We start from the raw sequence: 24,129 nt of genomic DNA on the forward strand, positions 1-24,129 counted from the left end.
CGTGGGGGGGAGAAAGGGGAGCGTGGGGGGAGAAAGGGGAGCGGGGGGGGAGAAAGGGGAGCGGGGGGGAGAAAGGGGAGCGGGGGGGGGGAGAAAGGGGAGCGGGGGGGGGGAGAAAGGGGAGCGGGGGGGAGAAAGGGGAGCGGGGGGGAGAAAGGGGAGCGGGGGGGGAGAAAGGGGAGCGGGGGGGGAGAAAGGGGAGCGTGGGGGGGGGAAAGGGGAGCGCGGGGGGGGAGAAAGGGGAGCGGGGGGGGAAAAAGGGGAGCGGGGGGGAGAAAGGGGAGCGCGGGGGGGGAGAAAGGGGAGCGGGGGGGGGAGAAAGGGGAGCGGGGGGGGGAGAAAGGGGAGCGGGGGGGGGAGAAAGGGGAGCAGGGGGGGGAGAAAGGGGAGCAGGGGGGGGGAGAAAGGGGAGCGGGGGGGGGAGAAAGGGGAGCGGGGGGGGAGAAAGGGGAGCGGGGGGGGAGAAAGGGGAGCGGGGGGGGAGAAAGGGGAGCGGGGACGGGGGAAAGAGGAGCGGGGGAAAGGGGAGCGGGGGACGGGGAAAGGGGAGCGGGGGAAAGGGGAGTGGGGGGGGAAAAGGGGAGTGGGGGGGGGAAAGGGGAGGTGGGGGGGAAAGGGGAGTGGGGGGGAGAAAGGGGAGCGGGGGGGGAGAAAGGGGAGCGGGGGGGGGAGAAAGGGGAGCGGGGGGGGGAGAAAGGGGAGCGGGGGGGAGAAAGGGGAGCGGGGGAGGGAGAAAGGGGAGCGAGGGGGGGGAGAAAGGGGAGCGGGGGGGGGAGAAAGGGGAGCGAGGGGGGGGAGAAAGGGGAGCGGGGGGGGGGGGAGAAAGGGGAGCGCGGGGGGGAGAAAGGGGAGCGCGGGGGGGAGAAAGGGGAGCAGGGGGGGGAGAAAGGGGAGCAGGGGGGGGGAGAAAGGGGAGCAGGGGGGGGGAGAAAGGGGAGCAGGGGGGGGGAGAAAGGGGAGCGGGGGGGGGAGAAAGGGGAGCGGGCGGGGGGAGAAAGGGGAGCGGGCGGGGGGGAGAAAGGGGAGCGGGGGGGGGAAAGGGGTGCGGGGGGGGAAAGGGGAGCGGGGGGGAAAGGGGAGCGGGGGGGGAAAGGGGAGCGGGGGGGGAAAGGGGAGCGGGGGGAAAGGGGAGCGGGGGGAAAGGGGAGCGGGGGGGAAAGGGGAGCGGGGGGGAAAGGGGAGCGGGGGGGGGAAAGGGGAGCGGGGGGGGAAAGGGGAGCGGGGGGGGGAAAGGGGAGTGGGGGGGAAAGGGGAGCGGGGGGAAAGGGGAACGGGGGGAAAGGGGAGCGGGGGGGGGGGAAAGAGGAGTGGGGGGAGGGAAGGGGAGCGGGGGGGGAAAGGGCAGCGGGGGGAAAGGGGAGCGGGGGACGGGAAAGGGGAGCGGGGGAAAGGGGAGCGGGGGAAAGGGGGAAAGGGGAGCGGGGGAAAGGGGAGCGGGGGGGGGAAAGGGGAGTGGGGGGGGGTGGAGAGCAGTGGGCATATGTATTGTCATAATTTATGTATGGGCATTTCCCCCCCCTCCTCCGTGCGTCCGTCCCCCTGCTGGTTCGGCTGGTGGCCCCCCCCCCGTTCCCCGTGACTCCCCCCCCCCCCGTTCCCTGTGACTCGCGCCCCCCCCCCCCCGGCGCCCGCTTGGTCCCCCGATGTGCCTTCCTGCTGAGTGAGGCGTGCAGGCAGCGGCAGGAAGCGCCCTGTGTGGGCCTGAGACTCGCACTCCCCCCCCCCCCCGGCGCCCGCTCGATGTGGCGTCCGGCTGAGCGGCGGTAGGAAGCGCCCTGTGTGGGCCTGAGGCTGAGGCGGCATGCGCAGTGGGCCTGAGGCTGAGGCGGGACGCGCAGTGGGCCTGAGGCTGAGGCGGGACGCGCAGTGGGCCTGAGGCTGAGGCGGGACGCACAGTGACTTACCTGAGCGGGTGGTAGCGCCGGGGAGGTAAGGGAGCGGCTGGGGTAGGAGGGCCGCGCTTCCCGTCCGGAGCCAGTGCAGGGCGGCGCACGTGATGGGGGGGGCGGACAGAGGGGGTGTGTGTGTGTGTATAGAGCTGCTGTGTTGTGTGTGTGTGTGTGTGTATAGAGCTGCTGTGTTGTGTGTGTGTGTGTGTGTGTATAGAGCTGCTGTGTTGTGTGTGGGTGTGTGTATAGAGCTGCTGTGTTGTGTGTGTGTGTGTATAGAGCTGCTGTGTTGTGTGTGTGTGTGTGTGTGTATAGAGCTGCTGTGTGTGTGTGTGTGTGTGTGTGTGTGTGTGTGTGTGTGTGTGTGTGTGTGTGTGTGTGTGTGTGTGTGTGTGTGTGTGTGTGTGTGTGTGTGTGTTTGTGTGTGTGTGTATAGAGCTGCTGTGTTGTGTGTGTGTGTGTGTGTGTGGCCCGTCACTCCGCCTCAGGCCAATGAGAGGTGTGCGGGGGCGGGCGGCCCAAGGGACCAATGAGATTTCCCCTAGGGACACCGGACATCCAGGCAGGCAGGCATACAGTGCTTTCACTAATATAGTATAAGATATATATATCACTTAATATACTGTAAACTTCTTTTTCAATGTGTTTTTTTCGTTTCTGCAAGATTAAAACCTACCTGATCCTGTCCTCCCAACTATTCCGATTTTCTCTTTTGGTTCAATGTTGAATGAAATATTCTTGAGCACTAGAGGCAGGTTGTCCCGATAACGCATTTCAACATTTTCAAACCGGATTGCTCCCTCTTGGGGCCAGCCTGCAGGGGGTGTGTTTTCCTGTATGTGCAGAGGTGCTTCAGATTCCAGATTCTAGGAAGGAACATGGCAACATAAAATCTGCACTAGGAGATAAATACTTAGCTGGAAAAAAAACATCACACACCTAATGTTATCCATTAGCCATTGAACTTTACAACTAGCATAATAGGATGAAAGAAGCAGCCAACAAATGTAATTAATAGTCATGTGTATTATGAGTCATTTCATAGACAGATGTAGCTGATCCTAAGCACTACTCCACGGACATCAGCGCTGATATACTGTATACGATCAGCGTTGATGCAGGAGCGTGCCACCAATTAGAGCCTTAATTGGATCTTAACTTTGATCCAGGTTGTTTACTCAGACTGCGTAAACTGTGCATGTCTCTGCACTGCGGTTGGCACTGATCACATGTATACGACACACGCAGGCACAGGTATAGTCTGCTGCCGACATATATTCAAAAGTTTCTCTTGAGGTTCTCTTGAGCTGGAGTTTTCTATGTTCTCCGTTTTTTAAGTTACATTTGCGCAACCTGGGATAATTTACATATGCTGACTTTAGAGAGTGCCTATACTATTCACAAGCATCTCACTGCTCTATGTGGATTACAATCCGCTTTTTGAAACTATGCTAACTCAGTGACGTCTGCACTGATATAACACTAAGTACAGTGTGGACGCAGACTGCATTACATTAGCCATTGAGAGCTTCATTACCAGTTCCTCCACCTATTCTCATCAACATGGAACGGGACTATGTAATCGTATACAGGGCACAAGAGATGAGTACATTTAGCCCCAATCTCCATGCCTGACGAAGGCAATCCTATATATCTTTATAGGTTTATATTAAGACCTAATAGTCTTTCTACATATACTAGTGAACGATCGAGAGCACTCATATAGTGTTCCTATATCGATGTAAGTCACTTCACTACGTTGTTTTATTTTTTAAAACCCTATATTTTATATTAATTTTGAACATTAAAATTATTTTAATTACCTCATTAATCATTCTCAGTGATAGAGTGCTTGGAAACCAGGTTTCCTGTTCTTGTGTATTTGTATTAGCCCTACCTAGTAAGCACCTCACTTTCATCTCAATTAAAGCTGTAGCAGGGTACTTTCTGTGTCTCTAGACAGATGTAGTCAGGCTTACTGTTTTCAGTACTGCAATAAACCAAGTGCAATCCCCCGGAATTTCTTTGCATGTTGCCCATGACCCCCAGATGGAAAATAGTTTTGCAACTCTCGTAGTACTGGCTTCCTATTGGCCCGCAGGAAGAGGGACATTAAAGCCGCCATATTGATAGCCCCAACTTGCCCTCTTTGGGCTGCTACCGACACCCCCTTCCGAGGTAAGTATCTCAGGAAGCAGGGGGCCACCGGAGCTGAAATTAATGTGATTCAGCTCTGGAGACCCCCTGCTTCAAATCTATTAAAAATGTTTTAAAAAAAGCAAAAAGAAGCGTTGCCAGGAGTGCCTCTTTAAAGGGACATGTTACATTGTACACTGTTCACCGCGGGCATGGACAAAGATATTCACTGCGCCATTTGCCACAAATAATTCTGCTGACTACCCGCATAAATGTGCAATCTCACATCTTGCCATGATACAGAAAACTGTAAGTCTTACTACATCTGTACAACACAGAGGAAATTGTTTTTTTTTTATATAGTCTCAGATCATATCTTATCACCTTAACAAGTGCACATCCTTGTGGGATTTTAGCAATCCAGGCATTAGAAACTCCTTTTACGATGTATTTGAAAGGTAGGCAACCTTTCTCAGATTCACACCAGTAACTTTATGGGTTAAAAAAAGGAGGTTTACAGATTATCCCAAAGAATATTTTCAGGCCAGGAATTGCATATTCAATTTAAATTCGATTGTTAGATTGGGGGGGGGGGCAGGGGGGGGAGGGGGACGGACACCCTCTCAAGTCTACTGTCCAATGTGATGATAACTGTGAAGATGTTACTCAGACTGAGAGAATCATGAAAAAAGCATGTCTGGGATATATCGTGAGATCAGCAGTGTAGAGCAGCCCTTAATTACAGTCTTCTAGATGACATGGGCATGGATAAAGAGTGTTCTGCTCAATTAATATGTTTTGGAGGTGGGGGGGATAGTTCTTTATGCTGCTTGGTGCCCCACAAAATACTTGCTTGGTGGACACAATATGGCTATATGGTCCGGCATGCTCCGTCAGCCAATAGAAAGCCATTACAAGATAACGGTACGACCTTCTATCCGTGACCCCATGGACATATTTGTAGTTATATATTCAGATCTTGGGACCCAGGAATAAGCTCAGAGGGACCCCCTTGGTCCAGTAAAAATACAAACCACCAAAAAACAGAACATAGGGACTACTGCTAAGGTTTACACCATTTGATGCCTCAAAGAAATTCACTTATTTTTTACCAATCAGTAGTTTTATTGATGTAAGTTGAGCCTTAACTCTTACAATTCTGAATCTCTCCACAAAAATGGAATTGTATAAGGACGGCTACGCGACTGTCCTTCTCTCCAGGCACATGAACAAACTAAAAAAATTAGCCATATGGTTCAGGATTATGTAGCAAAAAACTCCATTTCAAAGCATGTCTATTTCTAGAGAAAAGGCTATTTATTTTTGTCATGATGGACAGTGTGAGGAGTGCTGAAAAACATCTATTGCAAGATAACCTGCTAGTGGTTTGATGCAAGTGAACACATGTTATAGGTTATTTTAAAATGTGGCTTCAGCCCAAAACAAGGTTTAGGATTCCCATCTCTCTTAATTACATGGTGAGTGGGTGCTATGGCGGTCCTGATGAAGAGGCCCTGATGCCAGCTTAAGGGGGCACAATAAAATCATGCTTGAAATGATATTTTGACTTTAATATATGAGAATTGATGTAGTGTGCAGGAATGTCTGTTTTCTACCTTGTATTAAATGGGGAGGAACCAGAACACCAAGTGTGCTTTTTAATCCAAGTCTCTGGACAAGATTTATAGAAAAAAAAATAAGAGCAAGAGAAGGGGTTTCCTTAACAAATGTGACACTGCTCATTACAGGTTTGCAGCTAAGATACTAGTGATAAGTAGTAAGGAGTGCAGCAATATAGTACTGTCTTATCACCAAACAATGTAATGTCAACAATGAAGGTTACTGCAAGTTTATATCCTTGTGGCCATTGATTGTTTCCTAGGAAACCAATAACATCACATTTACTCAAGCTGTCCCATAGCACTACTTCAACCCTTAGTCTCCATTCTTGTGGGAGATAAAACTTTATCTATGGGCTTTGCCAAGTCAGTTTAAACATTTACATGCAACACCCGTCTGTAAATGTGAAACTCCCACGTGCTCTCTTTAAAGGTGTATTCAAATGTAATAAAGTCTTCCCCTTGCACGCACTTCAAAATAGGGTTAAGAGATATCTTCTTAAACACAAGTCCCATTTTATGCCAAGTGAGTCCACATATTTTTATATTAACGCCCTTGCTGTTTTTGCAGTGATACAAGTGTATTCCTGGTTACAGTATGTTAAAAGTCAAGTATCTCATCAGTGTTAACATTATGCTTTTATCTCCCTGAGCGTGCTTTGCATAATACAAAGTTCACATTTTCATGATTGCTGACTCTCTGGCATCCTGGGAATAGATTTCATTGGACGCATGCGAGTACTTAAATCAAATACAATTACAGGGACACAAAGCAAATTCCTCAGCCCCTTTATCGAGAAAGGGTCATTCCTTCAAAAGTGAGCATTGTGGGACCCTCAATCAATTGCAGGTATTCAATGATGTGCACAATGACATCACCAATAAAGGATTAGTAAATAATCCTATATTTCAATTGCATGGTTACATGTAATGTTAAATGTGCCACTGGCTTCTTTAAAGCAGGCACCAAACTTGAATGACTATAAAAGCTTGAATGATGATGAAATCACCTGCAATCGGAATTTTATTGAGTGTAGCCGGGGGGTTGACAACTGAAAGCATATAACCCTAAAGTATTGTTTATTTGATATTAGTGATGTACTGGGTCCTAAAAAACACCGGGGACCGGGTATCTGGGGAAAAAAAGAAAATCTACCTGGCTGGGTAGGTTTGAAGGACAGCAGCTGGCGGCGGAGGGAGAGGATGGGGATGGCATCCTACAGAGGACGACAGCAGGCGGTGGAGGGAGAGAAGGACGGCATCCTGGAGCAAAGGTCAGCAGGTGGAGGGAGAGGAGGACGGCAGCTGGTGGCGGCGGGAGAAGAGGACGGCAGAGGGAGAAGAGGACCATATGAAAGGAGCAAGAGCGGCAAAGGAGTACGTTCGGGGAGGAGCGTGCTGTAGCAGCGGCAGACACCGAAAGTCAGAGAAGACTTCCGGGTCAGACCGCTGGAGTGCGCTCATCCCCGGCCTTTCTTCTGTGCCGCTCCTGCTCCACTCACATGGTCCTCTTCTCTCTCCGCCGCTGGCTGCCATCCTTCTCCTCCACCACCAACTGCTGTCCTTCGCTGCAGGATACCGTCCTTCTCTCCCTCCGCCGCCGGCTGCTGTCCTCCTCTTGTGCTGCCCTGCTCCTGCCATTCTCCGTCCTGTTCTTCCGCCGCCCCGGAGGAAAGGGGTGATTGAGGAAGAGGACCGAGGGAGCAGAGCAGGACGGAAATACCCAGCACCGGGTCGGCCTGGGCCGGGTCATTTCTGGGTAGATTAAATATGGCCGGGTATGCTGGGTACAGGGTAATTTCCGGTTACACGATACATCACTATTTTATATGCAATATGCACAAAATATGTGTCTGTTGCTCATTAATAGCAGACCTATATAGGCCACAATAATACATACAGTTGTATTATATGATTAAAAAATTAAAATGTTAAAATCTTAGGTATTGTGACAATGAACGAATGGTCTTATGAAGCAAATAAATATTTCTTAGGAATTAAATCTATATATACTGGAAAGGATGGACTTACCTCAATGTAATAATGTATCCTCTCTATGGAGGTAAATCTGGCTTCTGTCTCTGTGGCCAATCGAATAGTAAACTGGAAAAGTCCTGTAAGCTGAAAGAGCAGTGATGTTACAAAACAATCAACACAGCTATTTACGCTGATTTTATACTTGCTAGCATTGCAAATAATGCGTGGAAAAGATAGAGAACTGAGTGATTTCCAACTCATATGTATATTGCTTGAGCAGATATACTGTATGTATGTGAGACCTAAGTGTGTCCTTTATTCTTGAGCTCCTTTCCAAGATCATGTATGTATATATGTGTACAGGCAGTCCTCGGTTATCCGACACAATGCGTTACTCAAAATGGCTTTGGATTGCAAAATGTTGTAAAGCGAAACACGTTTTCCCAGAGGAACACTGTTTAAATGAAAAGTTCCGTTCCTGAAGGCATTTTTAACACTAAAATACACCAAATATTTGACGCAGGCAATAAGATATGCAGCACACACATAAATTATATACTGTATATACTGTATTATATATATTATATAATATATAGGATAATATAATTATATATAATATTATATATATATATATATATATATATATATATATATATAATACACATAAACAACGTTGCAAAACGTCGTAAGAGCGTTGGAAAAGCCGTTTTGGCATTGTAAAAATGAACATAGATATGCATTGCATAGCGTTGTATAAGCCATTCGTTGTAAAACGAAACATTGTAAAACGAGGACTGCCTGTATATGTGTAGACCTTGTGGTCTGTAACATACGTTGCTCTGGAGCTTGTCTGACTGCCTGATGATTTACTGAGAATAAATAACCTTTTTCTATTTGTGAGTGCTGCGGATTTTCTTTTTTTGTATATTTATTGGACAGGCTGGTGTTCTCTGTCTATCTGCAAGCACCCGGACTATTGATAAGTATATTTTTACTTTTGTATATAGTGCTAGTTTGAGTGCACCCAGCATTTTCTTTGTATGTACACACATATACAGTAGAGGCAACTCTTATTCTAACAAAAACCAGTGGCAATTCCCCAAAAGACCCAGGTACACCCAGGTACATTCTGAATACATGCCTTAAACTTTCCTTAAACTAGCCCCAGCATTTCTGCATTGATTAATGGCCTATCAGATTAACAGCAGGGGGTCCCTGGCAGTCCCATTCAAACTGAATTGGACTGCCAGGGATCCCTGCTGTGTTAATCCTATGGGTCGTTAGTCAATGCAGAAATGCCTTAAACGTGCCTCAAACTAGCCCAGAACATACCCAGCACATACCCAGAATGTAACCCGGCTAGTTTACAGCAAATGTTAGAATAAACGTTGCCTCTACTGTATATACATATATACACACACACACTCCTGCTTAAAAGGGGTTATTTTGCCTGGGTGCAACTGAAAGGCAGATACTATATCAATCTATAAAGTGGCTGCACTCAAGGATCTTATCAGAGATATAATGTTGTCTTATTAAGCTGGCGTTTCGGGCCACACCTTGACCATATTGAAAATGGCTCTATAATAAAAATAGTCACACACACACCACCGTAAAAAGTCATATATTATACAGCAAATACAGTACCATTTGTATAAACAAATAATTGCTTATGGCACCATAGAAACTCAACACGTCACCTGACAGTCACAGACAGCTGTTGTGCTGAGTGTGCCAGGGAATAATGGGTAAGAAAGTATACAGATGTGCCATCTGGGCATCCTTTATAGCTTTCTGCTTATTTTTATTTGTACTGCTTAATTTTTGAAGCAGTATTTCATGTTTGGGATCCACTCACACATTTGAAATATAAAGTCATACAGAGTCATTTCTACATGTTTCTAAAGACATCACAAACCATTATTAGTGTTAAACAATAATTACACTTTATAAAGTGAAAATATTTCTGCAGTAATGAAATACTGCTTGAAAAAAAGAATAAACACTCAGGGCTATATTCACTAACTGCTGCTATACCATAAGACATCTTATGGTGCTGACAGACGCCTTTGAGCCTTAAAGTTGCCGTTCAAGCAATATCCTACACGTGTGTTTTTTTTAATAAATCAGTTCTGTACTATGAGAAAATACTTGTAGCATTTTATTTTTGGGGAAAAAAAACCCAATTTTTTTTTTTTTAACAATTTTTTTCCTTTATTGGAGAATTGCAGCATGGTTACAGAAAGAAATAACATTGTAGAATTGGCAATGAAGTCATAGGCACATAACTGCAGGTGTTACAGGTTAATCCAATAAACCAATTTCTTTTTTCCTTTTTGAAGGTAGGTTGAAGAGAAGATGAGGAAGGAAGATAGGTGGGAGCGACACAGAAAAGATGGGCGGGGAGGGGGGAACTGATGGAAGAAGATAGTTTTGGGGGACACCAATCCCACTCACCCTGTAGATGGGAAGGGGCTCCAGTGCCAGGCCATGGTTCCCATGTACAAGAAAAAACAAAAAATAAAAAAGCGCCAAATGGGATGTTACTATGAATATGGGCAATAAGCAAGATTTGTAAAAAAATAAAAACAAAAAACATGTTACATGAACCAGTCCGGTGCGTATAGGGTCTTGCTAGCAAAAATATATGAGTAAGATAGTCACAACCCAATGAATGGCGCAGCTTCTTGAAACAGGGAACCCCCAGTCCCTGATATAACCGTGACAACAAAGAAGAAAAAAGCACCATCCAAAAGAACAGTCATTAGCAGAATAAACACAGTTATGAGCATGGAAAGGCTCACAGCCATGTTAAAACAAAAGATGCCCCAATTCTACAACACATGGGAACCATGACAACAAAGAAGAAAAAAGTTAGAAGCGCAGTCAATATGGGGTTGTGGTCAAACTCTATATCTTTATTAATATATATTGTCCCAGGGATAACCCTCTAGGACAACAACAACATAAAATTCAATACATAAATAGTATTATTAAGAACTGTGCAGATGAAGCTATTGTGCAATTGCACTTGATGGGTCCCCAAGGGGTTAAAAAGTAGCCCGGTAGAGAGTCTCAGTCCTGCAAGCTGTGCACTGCCCGGGCAGGTTTAGGTAAAGAGGGGTACCCCAGGGTTGAGACAATGCTCAATATGCTCACCCTTGATTCATTGTTGGTCCGTGGGGGTCCAGTAGTTTTATACGCTGGGCTCCAGCTGATCAAACTTGTTTGCCTGGTCATCGGCAACCATCAGGAGGAGGAGAGCTGACAGACGAAGCCCAGAGACTACCGGGAAGGGTCTGTGCGTCACAGCCGGAAGTGACATCAGACCCGGACACCCGGAGGGCTGTATGGTATCGTGTGCCATAGCACATCTGAGCAGCGTGTACCGGAGCGGATTTCGGGACTAAAGGAAACTACTGGACCCCCACGGACCAACAGTGAATCAAGGGTGAGCATATTGAGCATTGTCTCAACCCTGGGGTACCCCTCTTTACCTAAACCTGCCCGGGCAGTGCACAGCTTGCAGGACTGAGACTATCTACCGGGCTACTCCCGTTTTTAACCCCTTGGAGACCCAGCAAGTGCAATTGCACAACAGCTTCATCTGCACAGTTCTTAATAATACTATTTATGTATTGAATTTTATGTTGTTGTTGTCCTAGAGGGTTATCCCTGGGACAAGATATATTAATAAAGATATAGAGTTTGACCACAAGCCCATATTGACTGCGCTTCTAACTTTTTTCTTCTTTGTTGTCATGGTTCCCATGTGTTGTAGAATTGGGGCATCTTTTGTTTTAACATGGCTGTGAGCCTTTCCATGCTCATAACTGTGTTTATTCTGCTAATGACTGTTCTTTTGGATGGTGCTTTTACTTGTTTCCAAGCCGCTGCAACTGAGCACCTAGCGGCTGTCAGGATAGCGGAGATGAGCCTGGAAAGTGGGGCGGGTAGGTCTTCTAGTGGTTTTCCCAACACATAGGTCAGAGGGTCCAAAGGGACCTCTAGTCCTAGGGTCTCATAAAGGAGTCTTTGAACTCTGATCCAGAACCTCTGGATCTCCGGACATGACCACCAAATGTGGGCCATGTCTCCCTTTTGACCACATCCCCTCCTGCACAAGTCTGTAGTGCCGGGGAAGATATGTCTCAGTCTGCTCGGGGTCAGGTACCACTGGAATAGGATTTTATAGATATTTTCTTTTGTTATAGTACAGATCGATGTTTTGGTAGCTGATTCCCAGATATCCTCCCAGTCCTCAGTGTCCGTTTGTAGGTTAAGGTCAGCGTTCCATTTTTGCATGTAGGAGTGGGTTGGGGGTGGGGAGGGACAACTCCAACGCTCTGTAAATCTCGGAAATCAATCCTGTCTGGTATTCGCCTTTGAGGCAGAGAGACTCAAATTTGGTCAGGAGGGGAAATTTAGAGTTTTGGGATAGAGCTCGAAGGAAATGCCTAATTTGTAAAAATTGAAATAGGCTGAGGCCGGGTGAGGGGTAGTTAGCTTGGAGCTCCTGGAAGGACAGAACTTCCTCCTTCTTCAGCAAGCTTGCAACCTTCCTAATATTTAGGTCCTGAAATTGACCAAATTGTTTACGGGAGCACCCAGGCGGGAATTCTGAGTTTCCGAAAATGGGGGTGAGTTGTGAGGGGGATGATGATAGGCCGTACTTCCCTTTGTTTTTAAACCAGACAGACCATGTGCATCTCATTGCTCCAAGTTCGAATTTCTGGGGTCGCTTTTCTTTGGGTGCTTGGGACCATAGGATGACTGGGAGGGGGGCGGGGGATGCGTGGTGAGATTCTATTGCCAACCAGCAATTGGAAGTCGGAGGCTTATTCCAGACTACCGCCTGGCGGAGCTGGGCTGCTTGATAGTACCTGATCACGTCATGTGCCCCCAGACCCCCTCTTGCCTTTGAGGATAGCATGACCGACCTCGGGACCCTGGGTTTGCGCTGTTTCCAAATAAATCGGAAAATATGGGACTGTATGTTTCTCAATTATGATAATGGTATCGGGACTGGGAGGGTTTGGAAGAAGTAAAGCAGTCGGGGGAGAATATTCATTTTAAACTAAACAATTCTGCCAAACCAGGAGATTTGATGGTTATTCCATGAGTCCAGATCTTTTTTAATTTGGTCAAATAGGGGGGGAGTAGTTAGTTCGGTATAATGATTTGTAGGAGTTGGTTATCTTTACTCCTAAATACTTTATGTGGGAGGAGTTCCATCTATATTTATAATTAGACTGTAGTAGTCTCCATATAGGGTCTGGGAGGGAGGTTAAGCGCTTCCGATTTGTCCATATTGACCTTGTAATCAGAGACCTGGCTAAATTGTTCTAGTAGTTTTTGTAGATTGGGGAGAAATATATGTGGGTCGGCGAGGGTCAAGATTACGTCATCTGAAAGAGGGAGATTTTATATTCTGTGTCTGCAATTATGATACCTTTTATGCTTGGTTCGGCTCTGATTTGGGCCACTAATGGCTCGATTGAGATAGTGAATAGCAATGGGGATAGGGGACAACCTTGCCTGGTTCCGTTTTTGATTGGGATTGGGTTTGAGTGTCCACCTGGAAGTTTAAGATATGCTGTGGGGTTTTGATAGAGGGCGGGAAGTCCCTCAAGGAAAGGGCCTGTAAAGCCGAATTTAAGCAAGGTTTGGTCGAGGAAGGACCATTTAATCCGATCAAATGCCTTTTCGGCATCGAGGCTTAGTATCATGGCTTGAAGTTTATTGAGATGCACATGGTCTATAATGTCAATAATTTTGCGGGTATTGTCAGAGGCCTGTCTTCCTGACACCAAGCCCACTTGGTCAATGTGAATAAGTCTGGGGAGAATCAGTTTAGCCTGTTTGCTAGGATCTTGGTGAAGAGTTTAAGATCTGTATTAAGTAGGGAGATCGGTCTGTAACTACCGCATTGTAGCGGGTCCCTTCCTTCCTTGTGGATGATAGCGAGGTTGGCGGCCGAAATTGTGCTTGGGATCGGTTCACCCTCCAGAAAGGAGTTGAACATGTCTACTAAGTAGGGGGAGAGAGTTGATACAAACGTTTTGTAGTAGGCGTTGGAGAAGCCATCCGGCCCTGGGGTCTTGGCTAGTTTGAGAGAGCTTATGGCTTGGGTTAGTTCCTCGTGAAATTTTTTGGTTTAATTTCTCTAGTTCCTCTTCTGTATGGAGTTGCATTGGGCCAAATATTGCGATGCTATTTTGGCACTAATTAATTCCTGGCCTGGGAGGTGGAGATTGTAGAGATCTTCATAGAATTTAGCGAACTCCTGGGCTATTTCTTTTTCTACGAAGGAGGTCTGATCGCTCTTGGTACGGATCTTCATGATTTGAGATTTAGCTTTTACGCCTCTAAGTTTTGCGGCTAGTAGCCTATCTGCTTTGTTGCCCCTGTCGTAGAACCTGTGATTGGTCCACTTCAACGCCCTCTCTACCTCTTCAAGCTGTGTTTGTTTCAGCTCTGTTCTTGTTTTGTCGAGTATTTTATACAATCTATTGGAGGGGGAGTTTTTATGCTGCTGCTCAAGGGACAGGATCTTATCTGTTAGCTCTATTTGTGTTTTGAGCTTCATTTTGTTCTTATAAGAGGCCAATGAGATAAGATCCCCTCTTATTGTAGCTTTATGTGCTTCCCGCAGCATTGCTGATGCTGAAACGGATCCTCTATTTATCTCAAAAAATTAGGTCAATTTTTGTTTAATTGATTTAACTATTTTTGGATCGTTAAGAAGGGAATCATTTAGCTTCCATTTATATGTGTTGCTTTTTACGAAGGGTAGAGAGAGGGTTAATTCGACAGGGGCCTGATCTGACCAAGTGATTGGGCCTATGTTGGACTGGGAGGATGCCTGGAAAACATTGTTGGTACCTAGAAAATAGTCGATCCGCGAGTAAGACTGATGGGGAGCTGAGAAGAACGTGTAGTCCCTCTGACCCATGTGCTGGGTCCTCCATCTACCATGGAGAAGTTTTGTAAAATTTCTCTGAGTTTTCTGGCTTTTTTCTGAATTTGGGCAGTGTGGGAGGTTGCCAGTAGTGTGGATTTGTCTTGGTCTGGGGAGAGGACCATATTAAAATCCCCGGCTAAGACAAGTGATGTTAGAGAGGACTGGTCTAGTGATCGAGTAGGTTTTGGATGAACTGAACTTGATTCTCGTTAGGAGCATAAACGTTCACTAGAGAGATAGGGGATCCCGATAGTGTGCCCTGTAGGACCAGGTATCTCCCATCCGGATCTCGTGTTATTTTTGTTAGGGCGAAAGGGACATTATTTCTAATCAGGATAGCCACTCCTCTTTTCTTGTTTGGGGAGGATGCGAAGAAAGCTTGGGGAAAGGTGTTCTTGAACGTATTAGGGGGCTCGGGGGGAGTTGAAGTGGGTTTCTTGTATAAATACAATGTCTTCCTTGGTTTTTTTAAGTTCTTGAAGTGCTAGTTTTCTTTTCTTAGGTGAGTTAAGCCCTTTCACGTTAAGAGAGATAATTTTAATAGAAGACATTAGTAAGATATTTTGTTCCCAGAGTTAAAAACTTTGGGCCCCGTTGGATTCCCATGATGGGGGCATGTGGTCCCACTGCGGGGGGGACCTGGGGGAGCTCGTGGAGACCCTGCCGGAACCCACGGGGGTGAGGATGGTCGGTGAGTGGGAGTGTGAGTGGGGGGGAGGGCGAGGGGGGAGATGGGGGAACACAGAAGTGGGAGAGAGATTGCGGGCTTTCAGAGAGCCCAAGAAAGGTTCCTTGGTCACCGTAGTGAGAAAGGAAGGGGGGTCGGAAACCCCTGGAGAGCTTCTCGAGACACCAAACATGGGGCGGGACAGGAAATCGAGGTCCAGCACCCTCCATTTTTGTTGCATATAGGGAGTTTGCTTACAGCAAGGGAAGGAGAGGGCTGCGGCAAGTATATTATTCTGGAGGCCAGGATCATGTGTAGGATGATTAGCCCAGATAGGTTCAACTCGGCCCTCTTTTCAAAGCACAACAAGTCCTGTATCTTTTCTTCACTTTATTTGGGGAAAGAAGCATAAAAGACAGGCACTTGTGAAGAGATGTTGGTGTTTAGATAATGTCTCTCTGTGGGTGCTTTGTAGTTAAGGTCAGGTGAAAAGGGTAATCCTGCCACTAGAGCAGTTACAGAGGGTACTCACTCAGCCAGTGATGATGGTGGAAAGGAAGTCCCAATGTATGCTGGGTAGCAAGATAGCCTGGGGACAGACCATCTGTGGGCAGGGCAGAGGGGGAGAAAGCAGACTAGCCCATTTGGGAGAAAGGCTGGGGTTGCTATAGCAACTCACTGAAATATCTTAGGAAACCACAACATGTAGCAATAATGTTGCATTTCTGATACAGCAAGCTGCTGGGACGGGAAATAACACTGTGTCTATCACACGGGCACTGTGTGTGTGCACAGAGCAAAACACATGCAGCTGGCAATGAGAAACTGACAGGCAGAACTGCAAGGAAGGGGGGGGGGGGGTGAAACAGAAATGTAGTTCTTGTTCCATGACATATATACATATCGAAACATCAATAGCTTTATAACGGGAAATGGTGGAGGGAGTTGGGGGAGGGGGGGGGAGGTGTCCCCTATCGGGGGGGGGGAGGGGAAGGGGGGCAATGACGGCTTTGAATATTGGAAAAATGACCAACTTTAAACGAGTTAACTGAAAACCTTTAACATGAGACCTATAGAGGGCTGTGGGTGGGAGGGGGGGGGAAGAGGATGGGGAGATATAACCATCTGTTTAACAGTCAAATGCAATGCAAGTAGGAACACTTAAGGGCGCTTTTTGCAAATATTTACATTCGGTCTTAACCATTTTTAAGCAATTATTGAGCAGGTTTGAGGGTACATGATTAGTGAGGGGGAAGGGAGGACACAGGAGATGGTGTGGGAGAAGGAGGAGCCTCCTATCAGAAACCCCCCCCAACTTTTAAAGACATTTTTAATGTATTCTAATGTAACAAGAATTTTTGTTTCTATAGCAACCATTTACAAAGTCACATCCCCTGCCTCTTCTAAAAACAAGCTCTGGCACACCCCATTTGAGCCCTGCCCTCTCTCTAGCAGTGCATCAATTGTATCTAGTGACTGCCTGGTCACATGATCTACCACACAGAACTTTGCCTCCTGGGTCCTCTTCTACTGCACTGACAGCCATTTAGTGAACCCCCGAGCCGAATCTTCGCCGATCAATGACAGGAGAACGGACCGATCGGCAACTTAGCTAATCACTTGTCAGTGTTCAGATTGTATTGATGCACATAGTGAATGAAAAAAAAAAGCAAACGGCAGCTTGAACTGCAGCTTTAAGGAATGTGTTTACTAAGAAGTGCCAGAAGGTATTTTATTTTGTTGCATTGATTTGCAAATACAGTGTGACCCTGAATGCTTCACATCAGCAGGAGATGCTCGTGTTCAAGTTGGTTTTTAGAAAGGTCTGCTTGCTAAATCAAACAAAAGGTAAGTTTAATAAAGAAGCTAATGAAGGTGCCTTTAAATAAAATTAAATCTGTCCATACCTGAAGACAATTGAATAGAACTGAACAAATATGCAAACCAATCAAATAGAATCAGTCCCTAAATCTTTGGTGCATATACTTAGTATTTTATTATGCAGGTGCTCTCTTCAATATGTTTGACATGAAAACAATATGTTATCTCTGTTGTCTTCTTGCGCTGTCATTTTGCACCAATAAACGTTTGCGCACTTAAGTTTTTCCAGTTATTTAAAAGATATGTCTTTGTGACTTAAATCTATGCGATAACAAATGTAGATGCATCAAACCAATGCTTTTAGCTATGCTGCTGGATTTTACACTTCAAATTAAGGCATTTTCATTAGATGTCATTGATACGTATTTTAAAAGTTAACAAATAATTGAAAGTAATATTTTGGCAAGTATATATCACAGCCAGATCACACACGTCAAAATGGAAAAAAGTTGAAATGGGACTTTCACTACTGTACCTGTACAGCATAAGACATGGCTAGTCCTGCGTATGCTGGCGCTATTTGACCATGCATCAGAACAACGCACACTGCTGTAAGAGTGATGACAGCAATGCTAATCAGATCAAGGCGCACAGCCAGCCACCGTGTTGCACAGCTAAAGAGAAAGTACGGCACTTGGTTGATATCCAAGAGTTTCTGGTACCTATAAAGAAAAAGAAATCAGCGGCGTGTAACCGGTAAGATAATCATTATCTCTTTGCGTTTATGCCCCATTGAATTAGTTATTATTTTAATTAAAAAGAATTTGTGAACAAACAATCTTGATCGTGTACTTATATTTACACAACAGAACAACAATGGACAAATGAACATATAATAACATAAACTGGAAAACAAGGGGAAAGTAAGCAACCTGCAGGTAAGTAGTATTAATAGTTGTGAGAAAGACTCACACAGGTATAATAAACAAATCCCCAGTTCCAGCACTGATTAAAAAACCTGTAATCAATCAGACAGGTATCCGAGGTTGACAGTCATCATACTGTAACGCTACATATAATATACGGGTGTTATCAACTGAAGAGAACACCTATTCTAAACCACAGAGAATATAGTTGCTCAGTTATATTCGAGATATGCTAACAATAGATATTTCTCAAAACATCCAGGGGGAGCATGTGGTGAGATAAGAGAACAAAATATACATATAAGTGCAGACGTCAAGTATTGTATGGATATAGAAGCAATGTCTTGGCTCGTATGGTTAATCTACTCACAGGAGCAAGGTGATAATCTGAGCAGTTGGCAAATTGGGTTGCCACCCTTGAAGATATCTATGAGCTGTACCCCCCTAGCGATTCTCCGTCGGCAGTATGTGTATAGAGAGAGGGAGAAAACTACATAGTGCAATCAATATGATATTTTATATATGAAAAACACAATAAAAATGCGCACTTACAATTTGCACAAAGGTTAAAAGCATGTATCACAATATGTGAATGGAGGATCTCCCGAAACAGCTCGCCGCCTCCAACAGGTCAGTCTGCTGGCTTCCACAGCTCTGCGTCCTGGACCGGAGCTTCCTTCTGCGCGCCCGTCTGCAAGATGTGACGTCACTGCATTCAGAGCTGGTTCTACGGATCGTCTCCAAGACCAAAATTGGTCCACTGGTAAACGGTGAGCTGTTTCGGGAGATCCTCCATTCACATATTGTGATACATGCTTTTAACCTTTGTGCAAATTGTAAGTGCGCATTTTTATTGTGTTTTTCATATATAAAATATCATATTGATCGCACTATGTAGTTTTCTCCCTCTCTCTATACACATACTGCCGACGGAGAATCGCTAGGGGGGTACAGCTCATAGATATCTTCAAGGGTGGCAACCCAATTGATAATCTGAGCAGTTGGCAAATTGGGTTGCCACCCTTGAAGATATCTATGAGCCAACTGCTCAGATTATCACCTTGCTCCTGTGAGTAGATTAACCATACGAGCCAAGACATTGCTTCTATATCCATACAATACTTGACGTCTGCACTTATATGTATATTTTGTTCTCTTATCTCCCCACATGCTCCCCCTGGATGTTTTGAGCAATACTTAACCCTTGGAACCCGTGACACAGGTCCCACCAGTGAGGTTTGAGCAAGGGGTTGGATTATTAATCCTATCTGTACCACTTTTTCTCGTTTATTTTATACTGATTTCATCCACTAAGTAGCGCCTGTTTTTTCACTCTTTTCCTAACAATAGATATTTAACACATTCTTACCTAATTAGATCTAGTGCATAATGCAGCAGTGAGTATTGGCCCACAAAATGTGATTTGTAATGGCCCTGAGGCACGGCTCACTGCCCGTATCAAGTTATAGCCTCCTACACTATACTAAACAAACTGCACAAATTGAGCAATAATAGTGTGGTTCATGACCTAGAATTTAAAACCAGGGGTGGGGTAGAAGTTGTTTGGAAGGTAGAGACCGAGTACAGCTAGTTGTATTGCTTTAAGCTGAGATACCATAGTAAGTAACACCAGTCTTGCTAAATTAGCTTTTTGCAGTATACAATGTAACAAATAATGTCAAATGCTGTGAAAGCTGAACCATCGTCATGGAAAACAGCACACAATAGAATCAGTGGCCACACAGCAAATACAGCTCAGCTACAAACTAGTGATGGCAGAATACTAAATTGTCACAAAGTATAGCATACTTCTACCATTGCGGCTCAGACCAGCGCTCAGAGGTGCTTACCACTCACCACCCGATCGAAGTCACGTCGTGACGTCATGACGTCAACCTCTTTAGTCCCGCCTCCCACCTGACGCACGTTTCGCTGAGGCTTTTTCAAAGGTGGTGACGTAGGAGAATACAGGGAGGTGTTTTATACATGTTCATTCTATTCTGAGCCAATCGGAGATTGCGGTCGGGATAAGGTTCAAAGTGATAATTTAAAGGTACAGATTAATGTCCTTTTGCACAGACCATACTTAGTATGTCAGATTTGAATAATTGTTATACCGTGGTTAGTTGATTTGGACCACAAACACTATCGAGATCTACCAAGATATTAGGAGATACACTAGTGATATTAGAAAATACATAAACAGAGGGCCGTATCCTACAAACAGTGGAGATAGATAAAAAGAAACACACTAAGGGTGAAGTGGTGTTTCATATAAAGGGGGAGAACAGGAAACCCTCATTCTTGCCGCCTGGTGCTAAAGTGCCCAGAAGGCAAATCCATTTGGACTCCTTCTGTAAAATGAGGCGGTTCCAGTCTCCCCCTCTAGGGTTAATGGGGACACTCTCAATCCCCATGAACCGAAGGTTCGTTATGTCTCCTTGATGTACTGAGTGGATATGGTTAGCTAGAGGGGTGTCCAGATGGTTTCGGATCGCTCCTAGATGCTCCAAAACACGCTGGCGAAACTCTCTTATAGTTTTACCAACGTATTTCTTTGTACATTAGCACATCACTTGGTATATCACCCCTCTTGTCCTACAGTTTATGAATTGCCATACTGTGAATGATTTAGTATTCCAGTTATGAAAGGTGTTAGTGGGTGAGATGAAAGGGCAGGCTTTACAGCCACGACATTTGAAGTTACCTGTTGACCTGTTCGCCAACCAAGTACTAGATGCAGTAGGGCGAAGATGGCTATGGACAAGCTTATCCTTGAGATTCAATGCTCTTCTACTAACTAAAGTTGGAGTTGATCTTAGCACTTCTCTCAGGTCAGAGTCTTCAATAAGAATTGACCAATGTCTGCTTAAGATTGTATTTATTTCAGACCATTGGTTATTGAAGGTTCCCACAAAGCGTATTAATTTGGGATCATCTACTGAAACCTTATTTTCAGTTAGTAGTGAACTCCTATCACAAAATTTCGCTCGTCTGTAAACCTTAGTGATGGATCTATGGCTATAGCCCCTTGCCCTAAATCTCTCCTTCATATTCATTGCTTCTGCCTCAAAAGCCTCAATAGTGGAGCAATTTCTACGAATTCTTAAAAGCTGGCCCACAGGGATCCCCTCTTTTAGATGCTTGGGGTGATGACTTTCGAACCGCAACAAGCTATTAGTTACTGTTGCTTTCCGATGGACTGTAGTTGATACCTGTATTTTGTTATTTTGACCCCTTGAAATCTTGAGGTCTAAGAAAGTGATCTCCTGTGTGTCAATTTCAAAAGTGAGGTGCAGATTAAATGCATTGATGTTCAGAATTTTTACAAAATCCTTAAATGACGCCTCTATCCTCTGCCACAGGATCAGGACGTCATCAATATAGCGGACCCAAAGCGAGATGTTATTGGTAAACCTCTCATATTCTTCATTGAAAACCACCTCTGCCTCCCACCACCCCAAGTATAGATTAGCGTACATGGGGGTGCAGGTGGTTCCCATGGCTGTACCTCTACGTTGATGAAAGATGGTGCCATTGAACGTGAAATAATTGTGGGTCAAGATGAATTTTAACAAATCTAACACCAATTGATTGTGTTTTGTGAATTCGCGGCTCCTACTCTTGAGGAAGTAAGCTATAGAGTCTATCCCAACTGATGGATAATTGAGGTATAGAGAGATTCTACATCTAGGCTGATTAATAGTGTATCTTCATCCAAGTAGATGTCATGCAGTCTATTTAAGACATCCTTGGTGTCTTTAAGAAATGATGGTAAGTCAGTCACAAAAGGGCGTATTACCTGATCTACGTATTTGCTACACTGTTCTGTTAGATTTGAGATCCCCGACACTATGGATCTTCCGGGTGGGGGTACAGTGCCCTTGTGGATTTTCGGGAGACAGTAAAATGTTGAGAGAACCGGGGTTGGTGACAGCAGTTGATTATATTCCTTAATGAATAGTATCTTATCCAAAAGACCTTGGTCTAGAATGCTTTTTAATTCCTGTTTAAACTGTATCGTTGGACTTTGCTTCAGTGTTTGATAACATTTTTTTGTCAGATAATAAACAGGTACACATTTTGATATAGTCAGTGGTGTTCATAATGACTGTATTCCCTCCCTTGTCGGAAGGTTTTACAGTAATTAAAATATCTTTCTGTAGTTCTTTCAACCCTTGGCGTTCAGCTAAAGTCAAATTATCAGATTTTTTACATGTTGTCAGGTTTTCTAGATCCTTAGTGACAAGCCTAAAAAACATTCCAACGTTTGGGCTAGTGGCAAGGGGTGGGGTGAAGTGTGACCTAGGTCTAAGATCCGAAAATGGTCCTTCACCTTCTATTCTATTAGATTCCTCAAGGAGGGCAGTAAGATCTCTCATGTTATCAATATGCAGTTGGTCTAGATGTATAAGACCCTCTGATTTCAGTTTAAACACTTCACGTTTCTTGAAGAATTTATGCAACAGGAGTTTCCTCCCAAACAAATTAGTGTCCTTCACCCAATCAAATACATGAAAGTTTTCTGAAGGGGAGAAGGACAGACCTTTGCTTAATGCAGCAACCTGATCAGTAGTCAGTATTTTATCTGATAAATTGATAACCTGATTGATATTCTGATTCAAAGTTTCTACCTGCGCCTCCTGTATCGTGGTCTTGACTTGCCTCTGTATGCCCAAACGTTCCTGTCTCTTAGCCAGTCCTTTTTGGCCTCGTCTGGTTTTCCCTTTTCTGCGAATAGGGGATAGTTTTGGCCCGTCTCTAAAAAATGTAAGCGATATAGATCAGGTCTATTTGCTGGTCTGTCATTGCTGTCACCTTCGTCATTTGACGTGTCCCAGACTGTTGAGGAGTCATTTACAGGGAATCTTGTTTTTTTATCCGTAAAGTGATGTCTGTAAATTCCCCCCCCCTTCATAATCCTTACTGTCTCGCTGGAATTTTTTAGACTTACGATCTTTCAATTCCTTGGTAAATTTATCAATACTTATTTGTAGTTTATTTTCTGATATTGCAAAATCTGTATTGTCCTTCCACTTATCTAGGTCATCCAAGTGTACTTTCAAGTCTGTTTTAACAATAGTTAGTTTATCATTCTGATATTCAATCAGCAACTTCATTAATGAAGTTGAACATTTTCCAAGAATGGCATCCCATTTTTTAATGAAAACTTCGTCTTGAAACATATGTGAGGGAGCGATGTTTGCTCTTAATCCTCGTGGAATCTGCTCAGTCCTCAAGTAATTCTCAAGACTGGAAATTTCCCACCATAATCTTGCACGTTGTTGAAGTAAAGTTTCAAGATTATTAAAGTACGTTATTAAATCATCATTCTGAGATGGGGTGCCACTCTTTTCACAGGAAAACAAACTTCACCCTTAGTGTGTTTCTTTTTATCTATCTCCACTGTTTGTAGGATACGGCCCTCTGTTTATGTATTTTCTAATATCACTAGTGTATCTCCTAATATCTTGGTAGATCTCGATAGTGTTTGTGGTCCAAATCAACTAACCACGGTATAACAATTATTCAAATCTGACATACTGCACCGACACACTTTATTCGAGCAAATACCCAGTATGTACCTGGCAGATACCTGGAATGCGCCGCTCCTCACCTCTGACAAGCCCCGTTGCGTTTGCCTTCCCAGCCTGGGTTCATGCCTGGCTGACGGGCGGCTGATCTGTTAAATGATAATGATTAGGATTTAATAGGCTGCAATGCTTCGCGTGTCTACCAGATGGCATAAATTCATGAATTGTAATGCAGTATATATATATGTACTGTGCAGTATTGCAGCCAGCGGGAATAAAATGCTTCAATCCCTGCTGGAAAATAACTCAATGCACTCGGGCAGAAAACAGTCACAAACCTCAATACACCCGGGTATACCTGAATTCGTGGGACTAGCCAAGCTCGAATAAAGTGTGTCGCCAGTGTACTGAGTATGGTCTGTGCAAAAGGACATTAATCTGTACCTTTAAATTATCACTTTGAACCTTATCCCGACCGCAATCTCCGATTGGCTCAGAATAGAATGAACATGTATAAAACACCTCCCTGTATTCTCCTACGTCACCACCTTTGAAAAAGCCTCCGCGAAACGTGCGTCAGGTGGGAGGCGGGACTA

The 24,129-nt window shown here is 44.9% G+C and overlaps 1 protein-coding gene across 1 annotated transcript in view; it reads right to left on the reverse strand.

The window, feature by feature from the left end:
- The window catches only part of LOC142489537 (ATP-binding cassette sub-family C member 5-like), a 201,817-nt gene that overhangs the window by 35,656 nt on the left and 142,032 nt on the right, over window positions 1–24,129 (reverse strand). Inside the window, 3 exon segments of the mRNA XM_075590487.1 lie at window positions 2,566–2,755; window positions 7,676–7,765; window positions 17,609–17,795. Of these exon segments, the coding sequence (XP_075446602.1) occupies window positions 2,566–2,755; window positions 7,676–7,765; window positions 17,609–17,795 (467 nt within the window).

This window comes from Ascaphus truei, chromosome 3, assembly GCF_040206685.1.
Source record: "Ascaphus truei isolate aAscTru1 chromosome 3, aAscTru1.hap1, whole genome shotgun sequence".
Taxonomy (NCBI): domain Eukaryota; kingdom Metazoa; phylum Chordata; class Amphibia; order Anura; family Ascaphidae; genus Ascaphus; species Ascaphus truei.